We start from the raw sequence: 18,722 nt of genomic DNA, 5'->3' as shown, positions 1-18,722 counted from the left end.
AAACAGTGTGTGCCTTTAAGACTCTTAAAAACAGTGCCCCTTTAAGGGAGAGAACGTTCTGGAATTGCTAAGGCACAGTGTGCCAGCAGCTGCATTATTGTTACCTAGGCGACAGCAGGAGAGAAAGAGGTCACATGGTACAATGTTTCCACTTAACTGTGGGTAAAACTGGCAAAAACCGGTCTGAACGAGTTAGCTTTGAGAGACTCTCCAATGAGGCATGCAACTGAAGAGAAGAAAGCTGTCTATTTTCTCTCAGCAAAAGTTCTACAGGGCCGAGTTAATTGTCTAAAGAAGGAAAGTCTTTTTTCAAGAAACCATTTGTATTGCTGAAGGAACTGCTGATGCCTACTGCAACCAAAGAGTTTGAATGCCTATTAAGAACAGACTACGGCATCAAATCCATGTGAAGACTTCGCGTGGCCTTTGACTATTTCCACATCAGAATACCTCATCCATCAGGAAGGTAATAGATATAAACGGGTAGGATATGATCGGGATTATGGAGACAGGTCTGCAAGGTGACCAGGGATGGAAAATGAACATCCAGGGGTATTCAGTATTTAGAGAAAGGACAGACAAAAAGCAAAATGAGGTGGAGTTGCATTGCTGGTTAAAGAGGAAATTAACGCAATAGTGAGGAAAGATATTAGCTCTGATGATGTGGAATCTGTATGGGTAGAGCTGAGAAACACGAAGGAGCAAAAAACATTAGTGGGGGTTGTATATAGACCCACAGACTGTAGTGGTGATGTTGGAAATGGCATTAAACAGGAAATTAGAGACGCATGCGATAAAGGAACATCTGTAATTATGGGTGACTTTAATCTGCATATAGATTGGGCAAATCAAATTAGTCTCAATACCGCAGAGGAGGAATTTTTAGAGTGTATAGGGGATGTTTTCTGGACCAATACATTGAGGAACCGACTAGAGAACAGGCCATCCTAGACTGGGTATTGTGTAATGAGAGAGGAATAATTGACAATCTAGTGGTGCGAGATCCCTTGGGGATGAGCGACCATAATAAGATAGAATTCTTCATCAAGGTGGGGAGTGATGTAGTTGATTCTGAGACTAGGGTCCTGAATCTTAGTAAAGGAAACTGAAGGTATGAGGCGCGAGTTGGCTATGACGGATTGAGAAACGTTATGTAAAGGGATGACAGAGGATAGGCAATGGCAAACATTTAAAGAACGCATAGATGCACTGCAACAATTGTTTATCCCTGTCTGGCCCAAAAGTCAAACGGGAAAGGTAGCCAAACCATGGCTTAACAAGGGAAATTAGAGATAGCATTAGATCCAAGGAAGAGGCATATAAATTCGCCAGAAAAAACAACAGACCTGAGGATTGGGAGCAGTTTAGAATTCAGCAAAGGAGGACCAAGGGATTGATTAAGAAGGTGAAAATAGAGTACGAGAGCAAGCTTGCGGGGAACGTAAAAACTGACTGTAAAAGTTTCTATAGGTATGTGAAGAGAAAAAGATTGGTGAAGACAAATGTAGGTCCCTTACAGTCAGAAACAGGGGAATTGATTATGGGGAACAAAGAAATGGCTGACCAATAAATGCATACTTTGGTTCTGTCTTCACAAAGGAGGTCACAAATATCATACCAGAAATGTTGGGGAACACCACCGGGCTTAGTGAGAGAGAGCAACTGAAGGAAATCAGTATTAGTGGAGAAATGGTGTTGGGGAAATTGATGGGATTGAAGGCTGATAAATCCCCAGGGCCTGGATGGTATGCACTCCAGAGTACTTAAGGAAGTGGCCCTAGAAATAGTGGACGCATTGGTGGTCATCTTCCAAGATTCTATGGACTCGAACAGTTCCTCCAAATTGGAGAGTAGCTAATGAACCCCACTATTTAAAAAGGGAGGTAGAGAGAAAGCAGGAAATTATAGACCAGTCAGCCTGACGTCAGTAGTGGGGAAACTTCTACAGTCCAATATCAAATACTTTATAGCAGAGCACTTGGAGAACAGTGGTAGAGTCAGCATGGATTTACGAAAGGGAATTCGTGCTTGACAAATCTACTAGAGTTCTTCGAGAATTTAACGAGTAGAGTTGATGAGGGGGAGCCAGTGGATGTGGTTTATTTGGACTTTCAGAAAGCTTTCGACTAAGTCCTACATAAGAGATTAGCATGTAAAATTAAAGCGTATGGGATTGGGAGTAATGTATTGTGATGGATAGAAAATTGGTAGGCAGATAGGAAACAAAGAGTAGGGATAAATGGGTCTTTTTCCGAATGGCAGGCAGTGTCTAGTGGGGTAGCGCAGGGATCGGTGCTAGGACCCCAGCTATTCACAATATATGTTAATGATTTAGATGAGGGAACTATATGTAATATCTCCAAATTTGCAGATCACACAAAACTGGGTGAGCGGATGAGTTGTGAGGAGGAAGCAGAGAGGCTTCAGAGTGATTTGGACAAGTTGAGCGAGTGGGCTAATGTATGGCAGATGCAGTATAATGTGGATAAATGTGAGATTATCCACTTTGGTAGCAAAAACAGGAAGGCAGATTGTTATCTGAACAGCTATAAGCTGAGAGAGGGGAATATGCAGCGAGATCTGGATGTTCTCGTACACCGGTCACTGAAGGTAAGCATGCAGGTGCAACAGGCGGTAAAAAAGGCAAATGGTATGTTGGCCTTCATAGCGAGAGGATTCGAGTACAGGAGCAGGGATGTCTTGCTGCAATTATACAGGGCCTTGGTGAGGCCACACCTGGAATATTGTGTGCAGTTTTGGTCTCCTTATCTGATGAAGGATGTTCTTGCTATGCAAGGACTGCAGCAAAGGTTTACCAGACTGATTCCTGGGATGGCGGGACTGACGAATAAGGAGAGATTGAGTCAGTTAGGATTATATTCGCTGGAGTTCAGAAGAGTGAGGGGGGATCTCATAGAAACCTATAAAATTCTAACAGGACTTGACAGGGTAGATGCAGGAAGGATATTCCCGATGGTGGGGGAGTCCAGAACCAGGGGTCATAGGTTTACCCCGTATCCTTAGACTTTCAGGACTGAGATGAGAAATTTCTTCACCCAGAGAGTGGTGAGCCTGTGGAATTTGCTACCACAGAAAGCAGTTGAGGCCAAAACATTGTATGTTTTCAAGAAGGAGTTAGATATAGCTCTTGGGTCTAAAGGGATCAAAGGGTATGGGGCGGAAGTAGGAATAGGTTATTGAGTTGGATGATCAGCCATGATCATAATGAATGGAGGAGCAGGCTCGAAGGGCTGAATGGTTTACTCCTGCTCCTATTTTCTATGTAACCCACAAAGACTTACTTGTTTATTTATTCTTAAGAAACAGCTAATTCTTTAAAAACACCACTTTTAAAACCAGTTAACTACTGTTATTTTTGAATGTATGTGTGTGAATGGGGGAGTTAGATTAAAAATATAAGGTCTTTAGACATAGGTATATCTTAATAGTGTTTAAGATTTAGTTTTTAATAAATAGTTAATTTATTGTTGTTTAAAGATACCTGGTTTAGTCTTTTTCATTCTGGGGTTACTAGAGGGTTTAACTTAGCTGTTTTCCGGTTGGGTGGAAAATTTTAAATAATATGCTGCGACCTGTGGAGTGACGGGACTGAATTGACATTGCGTTGCTTCTGCCACGGTCGTAACACTGTTGAAAATTGCTTGATATTGTTCTTCATCTCTTGGTCCTGCATGCACAATGTGTCTTTTTACTTGCAAGTCTCTGCCTCAAAACCTTCAAGCTGGTGCGCGTTACTTTATTCTGGTGGAATCCGTTATAACTATGGAACCATTGTCTCATTTTCACAAGCTCAGGCTAAATGTTCTTAAATGGGAAATTCTGGCAGAGATGGCAGAAATGAGCAACTCTAGGGTTGCTGGATCAAATAACCTGCGTACCTGAGTATTGTCTGTTCAGATGCTTTTCAGAACGGGTGTATGCCTTAAGTATCTTTAACATTATTGAAGAACTTGAAGGAGTCTGGATCACATAAAATTAGAAGCTTGGTGGAGAATTGATAAAAGATAATATTGTGGTTGCAGCTTGTAGAGGTACTTGTTGGAGCACAGATAGCTTCTGCCCTCCAAAATGAAACCAACAGTACCAAAGTAAAGACATTCTTATGCATACAAAGTAAGCATGATTGTAACACAACAAATAGCTTTCACAACAAAAACAAGAAGTGCTGGAAATATTTAGCAGGTCTGGCAGCATCTGTGGAAAGAGAAGCAAAGTCTGTGTCCTTTCATTAGAATTGACAAAGGTGAGAAAAGAATTAGGTTTTAAGCAAGTGAAAGGGAGGGGCATGGGGGAGAGAACAAAGGGGAAGGTGTTTGATAGGGCAGGTTAAATAACAAAGCTATCCTGGGACAAAGGCAAAGCATGTGTTAATGCTTGTGGTGAAAGACAAAGCATTAATCCAGAGAGACTGTTAATAGTGGAATAATGAGCAGCTCTGACTACATGAAAAGCAGGCACATGGTTAAAAAATAAAATATTGAAAAAGGCCAGTCATGCTTTGATGTTATTGAACTCGATGTTCAGTCTGCAAAGCTGTAGAGTGCCTAATCAAACAACCAGGTGCTGCTCCTCCAGCTTGCGTTGATGTTCACTGGAACACTGGAACAGGCCAAAGACAGAAATGTTGGTATGAGAGCAGGGGGAAGTGTTGAAATGGCAAGCAAGCAGAAGCTCAGGGTCATGCTTTCTGATTGAGCGGAGGTGTTCCGCAAAGCGGTCACCCAATCTGCGTTTGGTGTCTCCACTGTAGAGGAGACCACATTGAGAGCAGTGAATACAGTATAAAAAATTGAAAGATGTACAAGTAAATTGCTGCTTCGCCTGAACGGAGTGTTTGGGGCCTTGGACAGTGAGGAGAGAGGAGGTAAAAGGGCAAGGATTACACCTCCTGTGATTGCATGGGAAGGTGCTGTGAGAAGGGGGTAATGGAGGAGTGGACCAGGGTGCCGCGGAGGGAATAATCCCTTTGGAATGCTGACAGGAGGGGGAGGGGAAGATGCGTTCGTTAGTGGCATCGTTAGTGGCGGAAATGGTGGAGGATGATCCTCTGAATGTGGAGGCTGGTGGGGTAGGAAGTGAGGACAAAGGGAACCCTGTCGCAATTCCAGGGGGGAGGGGAAGGCATGAGGGCAGAAGTGCGGGAAATGGGCCGGACACGGTTGAGGGCCCTGTCAACCACAGTGGGGAGGAATCCTCGGTTGAGGAAAAAGGAAGACATATCGGGCGCTGTTGTGGAAGGTTGCATCATCAGAGGAGATGCGTCGGAGACCGAGAAACTGAGAGAATGGAATGGAGTCCTTACATGAGGCAGGGTGTGAAGAAGTGTAGTCGAGGTAGCTGTGGGAGTCGGTAGGCTTATAATGAATATTAGTAGACAGCCTATCCCCAGAGATGGAGACAGAGAAGTCAAAGAAGGGAAGTGTCGGAGATGGACCATGTGAAGGTGAGAGCAGGGTGCATATTGGAAGCAAAGTTGATAAAGTTTTCCAATTCGGAGCGGGAGCAGGAAATGGCACCGATACAGTCATCAATGTACTGGAAAAAGAGTTGGGAGAGGGGGCCTGAGTAGGACTGGAACAAGGAATGTTTGACATATCCCACAAAAAGACAGGCATAACTAGGACGCATGTGGGTACCCATAGCAACACCTTTTACTTGAAGGAAGTGGCTGGAGTTGAAGGAGAAGTTGTTCAATGTGAGAGCAAGTTCAGCCAGATGGAGTAGGGTGGTGGTGGATGGGGATTGGTTGGGCCTCTGTTCAAAGAAGAAGCGGAGAGCCCTCAAACCAAGCGGGTGGGGGATGGAGGTGTAGAGAGATTGGACGTTCATTGTGAAGAGGCGGTTAGAACCAAGAAACTGGAAATTGTCAAAATGACATAGGGCATCAGAAGAGTCACGGATGTAGGTGGGAAGAGACTGGACCAGCGGAGAAAAGATAGAGTCAAGATAGGAAGAAATAGGTTCAGTAGGGCAGGAACAGGCTGAAACAATGGATCTGCCAGGACAGTCCTGTTTGTGGATTTTAGGAAGGAGGTAGAAGCGGGCTGTCCGGGGTTGTGGAACTATGAGGTTGGAAGCTGTAGAGGGAAGATCTCCGGAGGAGATGAGGTCGCTGACAGTCCTGTGGACAGTAGCTTGATGTTTGGTGGTGGGGTCATGGTTCAGTGGGAGGTAGGAAGAAGTGTCTGAGAGTTGGCGCGCAGCCTCTGCAAGTTAGAGGTCAGTACTGAAAGTCCTGAAAGACATAAGTAATATTTGAGATTTATTGCATATATTAGGTGATTTTCATGTGGTTCCATTGATTTTTTTTTCAATATTCTATTAAAACATTGACTCTGACAGTGCTTTCTGAGGCTCACCTAATAGAACACTATTCTGTATAATTACCAGTAAGGCTGTATGTTGTAAAATAACTTTTTATACGCCCTTTATATACCTGTTACCTACACATCAAATAAATGGATACCGTCAAGTTAGAGATGACTATTAAAAGTACTGTTGACAAATCCCCAAGGGGATGGCGAATGACAGAGAAAGTAAGTCACTGCATCTGCACTTGGCTGTCCAACTACCCCATTTAACTGCAGGCAAATAAGTGCTGTATTTTGATTGACTCATCAAAGTATATGATGAAGATGAGTAAACTTGCATTTCCAGATCAAACTGACGGTGTTTTGTTCTTGGCCTTCTTGGTTGTAGAGATCACAGGAAGAGAGGGGCATGCTGTCAAAATAAGCTTGGCGATTTGCTGCAGTGCATCCTGAAAGAAATGCAAAAGAGCTTTCCAAATCTGAACTTTCTTCAGGAAGTAGTTTCAATTTTTTTTGTAAAGTGGTTAAATCAAAACATTCTATATTAAAAAAAAATCTGTTGGCTTATGATGCTCTGAATCATTTCTACCTTCTACCTATCTCAAGTCCAAGGTTTCAGTCCATGACCAGAACCTGTCAGCAGTGGATAAGTTCACTTATCTCAGCAGCACATTCTCTTGAGCTGTCTGTATCGATGACGAGACACATGCAAGAATTTCCAAAGTAAGTGTAGCCTTCAGCAGACTTTGAACATCATTCTGGGAATGAAGAGGAGTAAGTCTGCATACCAAACTGAAAGTCTATAGAGCAATAGTCCTGACTGCTCTGCTCTGCTCTACGCGTGTGAGACTTTGTCGGTGTATCAGTGTCATGCTGAGATGCTCCACCACTTTCACTTGAGCTGCCCTCAGAAACTTCTAAAGATCAGATGGCAAAAATCTAGACTCGAGCAGGAATGCCAAGCATCCACACCATATTGAGACTGTCACAACTGAGTTGGGATGGTCATGTCGCCAGATTGGCTGATACTTGCTTGCCAAAGCGAATCTTCTATGGAGAGCTCCCATGACGGTTAAAGGAAGCGGTACAAGGACAGTCAGAAGGTTTAACTTAGGAGTTTTGATATCGACCCCGAGTCCTGGGAGAAGCTCGCCCAGGATTGCTGTACCTGGCGCAACCAAATAAAAAAGGGTGCGACCTGCTTCAAAAGCAAGTGCATATCACAGAGACAAAATGTAAGGAGAGGAAATCCCGAGCCAGCAACTTGTCCAAAACTCAATTATCTGTGGTATCCTGCCCTATTTGCAGCAGACTGTTCCGGGCGCAGATCTACATACCCACTGGAACCCTACCAAACACCTAGATGGTGGACATTGTCATGTTTGCCTCGAAGGACGAACAACACACCTTTGGCAGTTCAAAGTTGACACTGCTGAAAACAGAAAACACTGGAAATATACAAGTCAGAGAAGAGATGGGTTGAATATTTCAAGTGCTGTTAAAACCTCTTCCCAGCTGTTTTTTTTATTCATCTCTAGATAGCAGTTTCCACAAATAGACTTAGGCCTGGAGGTTTTATCACTCTGCGCCCATTTTGGGCGTCTAAGTCTCTAGCATGGTGGGCAGGAAATGACACTTGCTTGAAGCAGGAAGTGCACACCTGCTATACTGGATTGGGTTTCTCCATAGGAATCCAGAGCACATGCCAGATCTATTGAAAATACTGAATAACTTACTCGTATTAGGGCCCTAATATAGTAAGCTGCGTCAGCTTGAAGATGATAGCATGAATGTAAGGGTGGCTTTGTAGGGGGAGAGTAATAGCAACCAAAACTGAATTTGCTAAGCTGTTGCCTTTTTCTCTATTTCTAGTTGTAATAATACTGCTCTGCAGAAATTACCTCAGCAGTGGCTAGAAGACGTTCTACAGGAAGTTAAATCCAGTGCCCCTGCTTCCAAACTGTGTGCTACCCGACGTAGTGCTGGAATCCCATTTTACGTGCAGGTAATGGAGGGGTGGGGTTCGTTGGTTGAGTTAATGTTCTGTTGCCTTCTATGAATCAGTGCAGGATTTCTCTTGCTGAGGTGCATGGATCGTGTATCATTAGAGGTGTGAGGATCTGAATGTGTTTTTTATTTTAAAGTAATGCAAAAGTGACAAAATAGCTAACCTCTAAGTTTTGTTAAGTTCACTTAGAGCAGTATAAATTTATGTAACATGTTAAAATGTAGATAATAGATCAACAGCCTTAATAATACATTCTTTACACTTCTGTTTTGGCTCAGGTGTCAGTAAAACAAGGTGGGAAGCTGCTCATCTAAGGATACTTCTTGAAGGATGCTGTGCTATGAAAAGACATCAATTTCAGGATGTTCCATAAAATAGCATTTTACTTTGATAAATGTAGAGCAGTCTGCAGCATACTTTTCAATTGCTATACTAAGAAAGGCAGAGAAATGTCTGTGCAGAGGAAGGCGGGAGAACTAAATGATAGGTGGAAACCAAAACTGGTTAAGTCAAATATAACAAAGAAAAAGCATCCCATTCATGCTATAAGGATAACGAGGTCTTTATAATTGATCGTACATTTTCTTTCTTTCCACCCCCCTTGCAGGCCTTGGTGTCTTCTGAACCGAGGGGATCCAACTTGGGTCTTCTGAAACTGACAATGAAGGAACTGATCTCACTTGCAATACCATTAGCCATGTGCCAGGAGGAACATGCCACCATTCCACAGGTAGCAAAGAGACAAGAGCTGTAGACTGTGCCACGTTGGATTATATTTTAACATTGGAACTCATTAGCGTTGTATTCTGATTTGTCCTTGTTAATGGGTTATTTAATGTAAGTAGATACTCTGTAATGCAATAGAAAAACTACTGAATTACAAATACTCAAAATAATTTCTCACTGCAGTACAATTGTTGCTATTCCCTGACACAGATAAGGATCGATACAATTACTTTTCTTTGTGGTGTGGAGCAGATTTTGATACTTCAGGTTGCATTTCTTGTATCCCTTGATAACTTCTCTTCTTCATAGAAAATTTCACAAGGGTGCTGATTTTTTTTTATCATTATTCACGTCCACTGTCTTCCTAGACTCTGTGTTCCACAGTCAGCATCCCTGATCCTTTTCCTGTGTAGCAATCTACTGCCATTTATTCCTGCTGTTTGTTCCTTTTTCCTGGTCTCATCACCTTGCATTTATCTAATTAAATGACATCTTCCACTTGTCCCTCCAATTTTCCAATCTGTTCAGATTGTTCTGGATTTGGTTTGCTGTCCCTTGTTATTTCCAGTACTCCCCACCCCCCTGCCCCCGCCCAACCTTTCTTCCTTGTATTAGCTTTGTTTCTATCCTCATTTCCAAGTCATTAATATGCAAACAGCAATAGCCCTAATGTTAACCCTTGAGGCTGGCTGTTGATCATTTTTCTTTCTGATTCAGCTATGCTTTGCTTTGTATGACTGAAACAATTCCTGATTCACTCCAGAAGCTCTTCCTGTCACTATTCTGTACCTTCTGATTTCATGGATCAATTTTCTGTGCAGCAAATTGCTTTTACCATTCAAGTTACCAACATGGCTTCTCTGGTTGCTGAATACTGGGCAGACTTGAAGTTGCAGGTTACTGTGACTTGCAAAAACAGACAAAAATGTGAGGTGATGCAATCTGGTAAAAAAAAGAAAGCAACAGTAATTATACTCTGAATAGAAGTAGGCTCAGTGCTATGTAAGAGCAGATGGACTTGCGGTGCAGGTTCACAGGACATTAAAGCTTGCACCTCAGGTTGATAAGGCTATGAGAAAAGCTAATAGAATTCTAAGTTTAATCTTGAGAGCCATAGAATATTAAAGGCAAGAAATAATCATGAATCTGTATAAAACCTTAAGACCTCAGTTAGAGTGCTGTGTGCGCTGTAGGAAGGGGATTGAGGCTTTAGAGACAGTACAATGCAGTTTCAGTAGCATGTTGCCTGGTAGGAGAGAATACAGATATGAAGAAAGACTTGTAAAATTGCCTCTTGTTTTAGTGAGGCAGATTATGGGATGATTTAATACCAATGTTTAAAATTATGAAGAGATCGGACAGAGTAAATAGTAACAGAGTTAAGGGGTCAAGAACAAAAAGCCATAGATGTAGGATTAAATCCAAGAGATTTATAACAGAATGCAGGAGAAATATCTTCACATCGTGTTATGAATTCCCTTCCAGGCTTATTGGTTGAGGTCAAAACTGTCAATTTGTTAATTATGTGTCAATTACTCAATTATATGCAGGTGGAGGGTGTTAATTGGTGTCTGTCTTGTGCACTGAGAAGCAGACACTTACTGAGACTGGTGAAGGGTTTGAGTGAGGAGCTACAGGTTTGTAATCCTTTTACTCTGTACAATAAATGTGAAACTGAGTAAAGGTAAGCTCCAACATCATTCCACAACAAGCTTTCTGGGATTTATCATGGTAGCAGAGGATGGGTGCCTAAAGCTGACGGCTGGAAGCTAGGATTTTAAATTAAAAAACTAAAATCTCACTGGCTATTGTGGAAAATATGGCACAAAACAAGTGTAAATTGTCAGAGTATGATTACCCTCCGATGTTCTGAGTCTGAATCATATGACCAGTGAAAGAATGAAGTGGGTATATGTACATGGGTTACGTCCCTACCAAAGAGGAAACACGGTATGGCCTTGGCTTTGTCACTTCCTACCAAAAGTAAAATCAGAAATGATTGGTAGAAGGATTAGAGGGGACATGAGGAAAAACTTCTTCACCCAGAGGGTGATGGGCGCCTGGAATTCACTGCCTGGATCGGTGGTGGAGGAAGAAACCCTCAATTAATTTAAAGGATACCCGGACTTACACCTGAAGTGCTATATAACCTGCAAGGTTACGGACCAGGTGCTGGAAGGTGGGATTAGAATGGGCGGTGCAGACACGATGGGCTGAATGGTCTCTTTCTGTGCCATAACTTTTCTATGGTTCTAAGTAAAGTGTTTTGTAAACTGGATGCTTTTCAGTTGGATACTGATGAAGTGTTGGATCTTCTGTTAGAATCCTTGGATGAAATTTATAAGGACAATGACCTATTGAATGCGAATGAGACATGGTCAGATTTTGATAGATTTCGGAAAACAGATGGTTATTCAATGGAGGAATACATCATGGACTTTAACAGACTGTATAGAAGATTGAGGAAATTTGATTTGGAGATCCCTGGTTCAGTGCTGGCATTTAAGTTGCTAGATTGTGTAAGGGTGTCGCATATGGACAGGCTGCTGGTTCTAACTAGGGTTTGTTTCTTGGAAAAAGACTCCCTGTTAGTTGTCTGCTGCCTTAAATAAATTCCTGGGGAAACAGTCATTTCCTGCAGCCTTGGTAGAACAAATAAGGAATCTTGCAGTGACACAAAAAATGGAGGACTCCTATTTATTTATTTATTTAGAGATACAGCACTGAAACAGGCCCTCCGGCCCACCGAGTCTGTGCCGACCAACAACCACCCATTTTATACTAATCCTATATTAACCCCATATTCCATAACACATAACCACCATTCACATGTTTACTGGATTTTGAGATGGTCCAGATACTGGACGCTGGCAGAAGTACAATGGAAGAGTTAAGGACAGGAGGAATGAGGATGAAAGCACCTTTAGCAGATCTGACTATTACAGCGAAAAACAGAATTGGAACAGCAATCATAGGCAAATGAATCCCAGGAATGCCCAAGGAACAGTTAATAGGTGCTTCAGGTTTTGACTCAAAGTATCATGATACAATGAATTGCCCAAAGCAGAGGGACAGAGTCCTCGAAATAACACCTGACACAGAAAATTCTAAGGCAGAAGAGGAAGAGAATGATGAATATGAATGATTTGTACTAGTCACGTGATGTATGTGAGAGTTGTGGATTTGTTCAACTGTGCTGTATTAGTGCTTGCACATCGACAGTATGTGGAATTGATTGGTTACAATGTTATTTGGATTCATTCAGTAGCGAGGGTCGACGCAAAGTTAAAGAGTGTAAAAATACTACCAGCTTTAGGTTTGATTATGATTACACATTGAAGTCATTGAAGAGAGTGGTAATTCCACGTAAAATAGCTGGAGTAAGCCACTTTATCAGTACTGATGTAATCTCGAGTGAGATGTCTTTACTGTTGAGTAAACCTTCAATGAAAAAGGCACTAATGAAACTTGATATGGTGCATGATGACAATGTTGAAAATGCTGGTCCCTTTAATTAACCAGGACTTACTTCAGAGTTAATAGAGAGCAGGTGATACTCATTGCAGCTTGTATTTAAGGGCTGGGGTTTTCCTCAGTCAGGGGAGTTACTTCTGGACAGGGAATGAGTCCAGAAGAGAAGAGTGGAAACTGGTATTTGTACTGAACTGTGGTTTGAGAATAAAACAGTTGTGGATCATAGACTGTTTCCTGCTTCCTGATTTGGCGAATGGACATCTGCCAATCGAACACATGATAATGCAATTGTTTTTGAAAAGTCAGTGAATTTGCAGTTTACCTCGTCAGGGCATTATTGTGTCCCCTTAACAAAACCTGAAGTTTCTAGTTAGTGTTAGAGAAGTATTAATGGCATCAGATGATAAGAATCAGATAAAAAGCAAATTGTCTTAAGGTTACACAGACAATTTGCTCACCCTTGTCAGAGATTAAAAACCCTGCTAAAAGATGCAGGTATGAATGATGAAGACTTTACAAGGATAATAGAAGAGATTATTGAAAAGTCTGAAATCTGTAAAAAGTATCGGAGGACACACCATTACGTCCTATTGTAAGCCTTCCATTGACCTGTGACTTTAATGAAGTAGTTGCCATGGATTTAAAAATATGGGACAAAGACAGGAATATTTTCATTCTGCGTTTTATAGACTTAGCAACTAGATTTAGTCTTTCTACAATAATAAATAGCAAGGATAAAAGGGTGATTGTAGATAAAATTATGGAGAAATAGATAGGGACTGGAATTGGGGCACCAGCTAAGTTTCTGACTGATAATGGAGGGGAATTTGCCAATGATGAGTTCAGAGACATGTGTAAAAACATGAACATTATGGTTATGAATACTGCAGCTGAAAGTCCTTTCAGCAATGGGCTCTGTGAAAGGAATCATGCAGTGATTGATGAAATACTGCATAAAATCTTAGCTGACCAACCAAACTGCAAGTTGACAATTGTCCTGGCATGGGCAGTTCATGCAAAGAATTCACTTCTGATGGTTGGAGGATATAGTCCCTATCAATTGGTCTATGGATGAAATCTCAGATTACCTTCTCTACTGTGCAACTGTCCTGCTCTAGAAGGTACTATTAGTTCCATTTTTTTCTGCACATTTGAATGCTTTACTTGCAGGGAGATGGGCTTTATCAAGGCTGGGGTATCTGAGAAAATTTGGAGAGCTCTGAGCCATAGCATTAGGCCATCTGAGTCGGGAGATTTGGTGTACTATAAAAGAGAGGGTCATAGGGAATAGAAGGGCCCTGGTAAGGTAATTGGTCATGATGGTAAGACAGTAGTTATTAAGCATGAAAATCAAACTGTTAAGGTGCATTCCTCGTGATTAATTGGGGTTGATTACAAAATCTCAGAAACTGAGCAGCTGATAGAGGGAAACGAGGCACATTGTGCAAAAAATTCTTGTGTTTAGTGATGAAGGTCCCGAGGAACAGAATATTCTAGATCAAGGGTTGGATAGTAATGTGAGTGGTCATGATGCTCGGGAAAGAGCTATTGCATCTAAAGGCCAATTGCTCAGAGTAGGTACTCGGGTGACATATTCCAGAGGGGGCGAATAAATTGAGGGATGAAACAATTGTGGGATGTGCAGGAAAATTTAATGATGGTCAAGAAGCAAGGTTCATGGACTGGCAGAATGGGGTGAAAGAGTGGAGAGTAACGAAGCGCAGTGCAAGTTCTAATAGTGGGACTGGAAGTGACTCTTGCATCAGGAAGTGATCACATACTGAAGAAAGAGCTTCTGATCGTGTTCGAGGGAGATCTTATAGCAGTAGTCCCGAAAGACAAGAAAGTGCGAAAGAGGCCGTAGTTTGAACAGATTCCACAATGAAACAAAGGCTAGAGAGCCGTCGTGGAATAGAACTAGGAACATAAGTCCTCATGACCGTGAAGTTTTAGTGGCTGCCAGTAAACTTGAGGATAAACTAAGGGAAGCAAAACATAAGGAGTTGGAGAGGGTTTTGTGTTTGTTCTGAAGTACCAGATAGGGGACAGCCAGCCTTGTCACATGGATGGTTTTGTACTGAAGAGGTCCTTCCCGATGGGACTTGTAAAGCTAAAGCGAGGCTATTGGCGAGGGGTTTTGAAGGGTTTTGGGTGATACTGATAGAGTGGACTCTTCCACAGCTGGAGAGGTAATCTCGAAAATCATTTTAGCTCTTTTGGCCACATATACATGGGAGTGTAGATCCATTGACATCAAAGTCACATTTCTGCAGGATGGTACTTTTCAGAAACGTGTTTCTAAAACCACCCAAAGAGGCAGCAGATGCAGAAGGAAAACTTTGGAAACTGAACAGATGCATCTACGGCCTTTAATGATGCTTCCAGGGTGTGGTATTTCTCGGTGAGATCTGTTTTGTTCAAAATTGGTTGTGTTCAACTAAAAGCAGATCATGCCATGTTTTATTGGGGAACTTTCAGGCATCTTCACGATGCATGTTGATTTCTTATGGACTTTTACTGCAGATTTTGAGAATTATGTTATGAATGAGATTAGGGTAGAATTTAAGATTGGGAGTCAGGGTTGTGGGGCCTTTAAATATGTTGGTCCAGATATTAAGCAGATTTAGTCTGAAATAACTTTAAATCAGTGATCGTATTTAGAGTGTTACTCCCATCCTGGTTAACCATGCTAGGTCATTGCAGAAAGATGATATATCTAAAGCAGAGACTGAGCAATTGCAAAGCTTGGTTACTCAATTAAACTGGTTTTGATATGCTGGAGATGAGTACTATGATGAAACAACCGAAAGTTGAGAATGTTTTAAGGGCAAATAAAACATTAAAAATTAAATCTAGAGAAATGTGTACTGAAGTTCCCATCCTTGGGTGACCCAAAGACCATGAAGCTGGTCATTTTTAGTGATGCTTCACATGCTAATCTTCCTGATGGGTATTGAAGTGCAGTGATTTCATAGTATTTCTGATGGGTGAAAATGGAATATGTTGCCCTTTAGCTTGGGAAGCTAAGAAAATAAAATGGTTCGTTAAAAGCACTTTAGCTGCAGAAACACGGGCTTGTGAAGGCAGTGGATATGGGGTTCTGTTTGTCAAATATTTTGGGTGAACCTCTGAACAACGGTCTTACTGAAGATAGGATACCCATTGAATGTTATGTGAATAATTCTTTGTGGGACACTACACGCTACAAAAAGTGTGAGTAAGAAAAGACTACATATTGACCTTGCTGAATTGAAACAAATGCTGGAGAGAAAGGAAATCTCCAAACTTAAATGGGTAGATGCAAGTTTTTTTATTTATTCATTCGGGAGATGTGGGCTTTGCTGCCTATGTCAGCATTTATTACCCATCCCTAATTGCCCTCGAGAAGGTCGTGGTGAGCTGCCTTCTTGAACCGCTGCAGTCCTTGGGGTCTAGGTGCACCAACAGTGCTGTTAGGAAGGTCCAGGATTTTGACCCAGCGACAGTGAAGGAATGATATAGTTCCAAGTCAGGATGGTGTGTGACTTGGAGGGGAACTTTCAGGTGGTGGTGTTCCCATGTATCTGCTGCCCTTGTTCTTCCAAGTTAGTAGAGGTCGCTGGTTTGGAAGGTGCTGTCGAAGGAGCCTTCATCAGCTATCCTATTATTTCACAAAAAGAAATGTAGTACTAAGAAATTGTTAGTGGTGCTGGAAGATTTTGTTTGAGCATGTTGGTTTAAGTTTTATTATAAAAGAAAGAATGGAATCTGTTAATTGTGTGTAAGTTGTTTAACTATATGCAGGTGGAGGGCGTTATTTGGGGTCTTACTTGAGCATTTCCAAGCAGATACTTACTGAGACTGGTGAAGTGTTTGAATGAGAAGCTACATGATTGTAATCCTTTTACTCTGTACAATAAATGTGAAACTGAGTAAAGATAGGCTCCAGCACCATCCTTTCACAACAAGCTTTCTGGAATTTGACAAAAACTATGTCGACATTGTTACAAAAGTGCCTCTGTGTTTTGTTAAATATATTTTTTGAAGATTCATTTTTGAAAGGTTTGAAGAAATGTTAAACTTTGGGGTTTTCAAAGGGGTCATGTATAGGCCACTTGACTTTGGAAAACAGTCCCTGGAAATCATTTTTAAAAGGGGCACTGAGAGGTCTTGTGAGGAAATCAAGCCTTTCCAGGAAACCATCTGACTTCCAGCTCAATAAACAAGAGAACTTTGGACACCTTTTTTCATTCATGGGATGTGGGCATCGCTGGCTAGGACAGCATTTATTGTGGTGGTGAGCTGCCTTCTTGAACCGCTGCAGTCCATGTGAGATAGGTATGTCCACACTGCTGAAAGGAAGGAAGTTCCAGGATTTTGATGCAGCGGCAGTGAAGGAACGGCATTATGGTTCTAAGTCAGGATGTTGTGTAGCTTGGAGAGGAACTTGCAGGTGGTGGTGTTCCCACGCAACTGCTGCCCTTGTCCTTGTGGGTTGTAGAGGTTGCAGGTTTGAAAGGTGCTGTTGAAGGAGCCTTGGTGAGTTTCTGCAGTGCATCTTGTAGATAGTACACACTGCTGCCACTGTGCGTCAGTGGTATTTTGTAATGAGGCAGGCTGTGCTCCAAAACACACTGCATTTGCACTATTGTATTTGTGTAGCTTGTAGTGAAACTCTTCTTTGGTCTCCTTATCTCGAGAGACAATGGGTAAGCGCCTGGAGATGGTCAGTGGTGTGTGGAGCAGCGCCTGGAGTGGCTATAAAGGCCAATTCTAGAGTGACAGGCTCTTCCACAGGTGCCGCAGAAAAATTTGTTTGTCGGGGCTGTTACACAGTTGGCTGTCCCCTTGCGCTTTTGTCTTTTTTCCTGCCACCTGCTAAGTCTCTTCGACGCGCCACACTTTAGCCCCGCCTTTATGGCTGCCCGCCAGCTCTGGCGAACGCTGGCAACTGACTCCCACGACTTGTGATCAATGTCACAGGACTTCATGTCGCGTTTGCAGACGTCTTTGAAGCGGAGACATGGACGGCCGGTGGGTCTGATACCAGTGGCGAACTCGCTGTACAATGTGTCTTTGGGGATCCTGCCATTTTCCATGCGGCTCACATAGCCAAGCCATCTCAAGCGCTGCTGACTCAGTAGTGTGTATAGGCTGGGGATGTTGGCCGCCTCGAGGACTTCTGTGTTGGAGATACGGTCCTGCCACCTGATGCCAAGTATTCTCCGGAGGCAGTGAAGATGGAATGAATTAAGACGTCACTCTTGGCTGACATACATTGTCCAGGCCTCGCTGCCATGGAGCAAGGTACTGAGGACACAGGCCTAATACACTCGGACTTTTGTGTTCCGTGTCAGTGCGCCATTTTCCCACACTCTCTTGGCCAGTCTGGACATAGCAGTGGAAGCCTTTCCCATGCGCTTGTTGATTTCTGCATCTAGAGACAGGTTACTGGTGATAGTTGAGCCTCGGTAGGTGAACTCTTGAACCACTTCCAGAGCATGGTCGCCAATATTGATGGATGGAGCATTTCTGACGTCCTGCCCCATGATCGTTTTCTTGAGGATGATGGTTCGGCCAAATTCATTGCAGGCAGCTGTAAACCTGTCGATGAGACTCTGCAGGCACTCTTCAGTGTGAGATGTTAAAGCAGCATCGTCAGCAAAGAGGAGTTCCCTGATGAGGACTTTCCGTATTTTGGACTTCGCTCTTAGACGGGCAAGGTTGAACAACCTGCCACCTGATCTTGTGTGGAGGAAAATTCCTTCTTCAGAGGACTTGAACGCATGTGAAAGCAGCAGGGAGAAGAAAATCCCAAAAAATGTGGGTGCAAGAACACAGCCCTGTTTCACGCCACTCAGGATAGGAAAGGGGTCTGATGAGGTGCTGCCATGTTGAATTGTGCCTTTCATATTGTCATGGAATGAGGTGATGATACTTCGTAGCTTTGGTGGACATCCAATCTTTTCTAGTAGTCTGAAGAGACCACGTCTGCTGACGAGGTCAAAGGCTTTGGTGAGATCAATGAAAGCAATGTAGAGGGGCATCTGTTGTACGCGGCATTTCTCCTGTATCTGACGAAGGGAGAACAGCATGTCAACGGTCGATCTCTCTGCACGAAAGCCACACTGTGCATCAGGGTGGACGCGCTCGGCCAGCTTCTGGAGCCTGTTTAGAGCGACTCGAGCAAAGACTTTCCCCAC

At 42.6% G+C, this 18,722-nt stretch overlaps 1 protein-coding gene across 8 annotated transcripts in view; it reads left to right on the top strand.

Annotated features, from left to right (window-relative positions):
- Nucleotides 1-18,722, top strand: part of thada (THADA armadillo repeat containing) — a 432,101-nt gene that overhangs the window by 84,195 nt on the left and 329,184 nt on the right. For all 8 annotated transcript variants that reach the window (XM_068045168.1, XM_068045169.1, XM_068045167.1 and 5 more), the window contains 2 exons: nt 8,205-8,337; nt 8,948-9,070. In XM_068045168.1, coding sequence (XP_067901269.1) covers nt 8,205-8,337; nt 8,948-9,070 — 256 coding nt within the window. The remainder of the gene's footprint in view (nt 1-8,204; nt 8,338-8,947; nt 9,071-18,722) is intronic.

Source organism: Heterodontus francisci, chromosome 13 (assembly GCF_036365525.1).
Source record: "Heterodontus francisci isolate sHetFra1 chromosome 13, sHetFra1.hap1, whole genome shotgun sequence".
Classification (NCBI taxonomy): domain Eukaryota; kingdom Metazoa; phylum Chordata; class Chondrichthyes; order Heterodontiformes; family Heterodontidae; genus Heterodontus; species Heterodontus francisci.
Note: the sequence above shows the minus strand (reverse complement) of the source record. Positions and strands in the feature narration are given on the sequence as shown.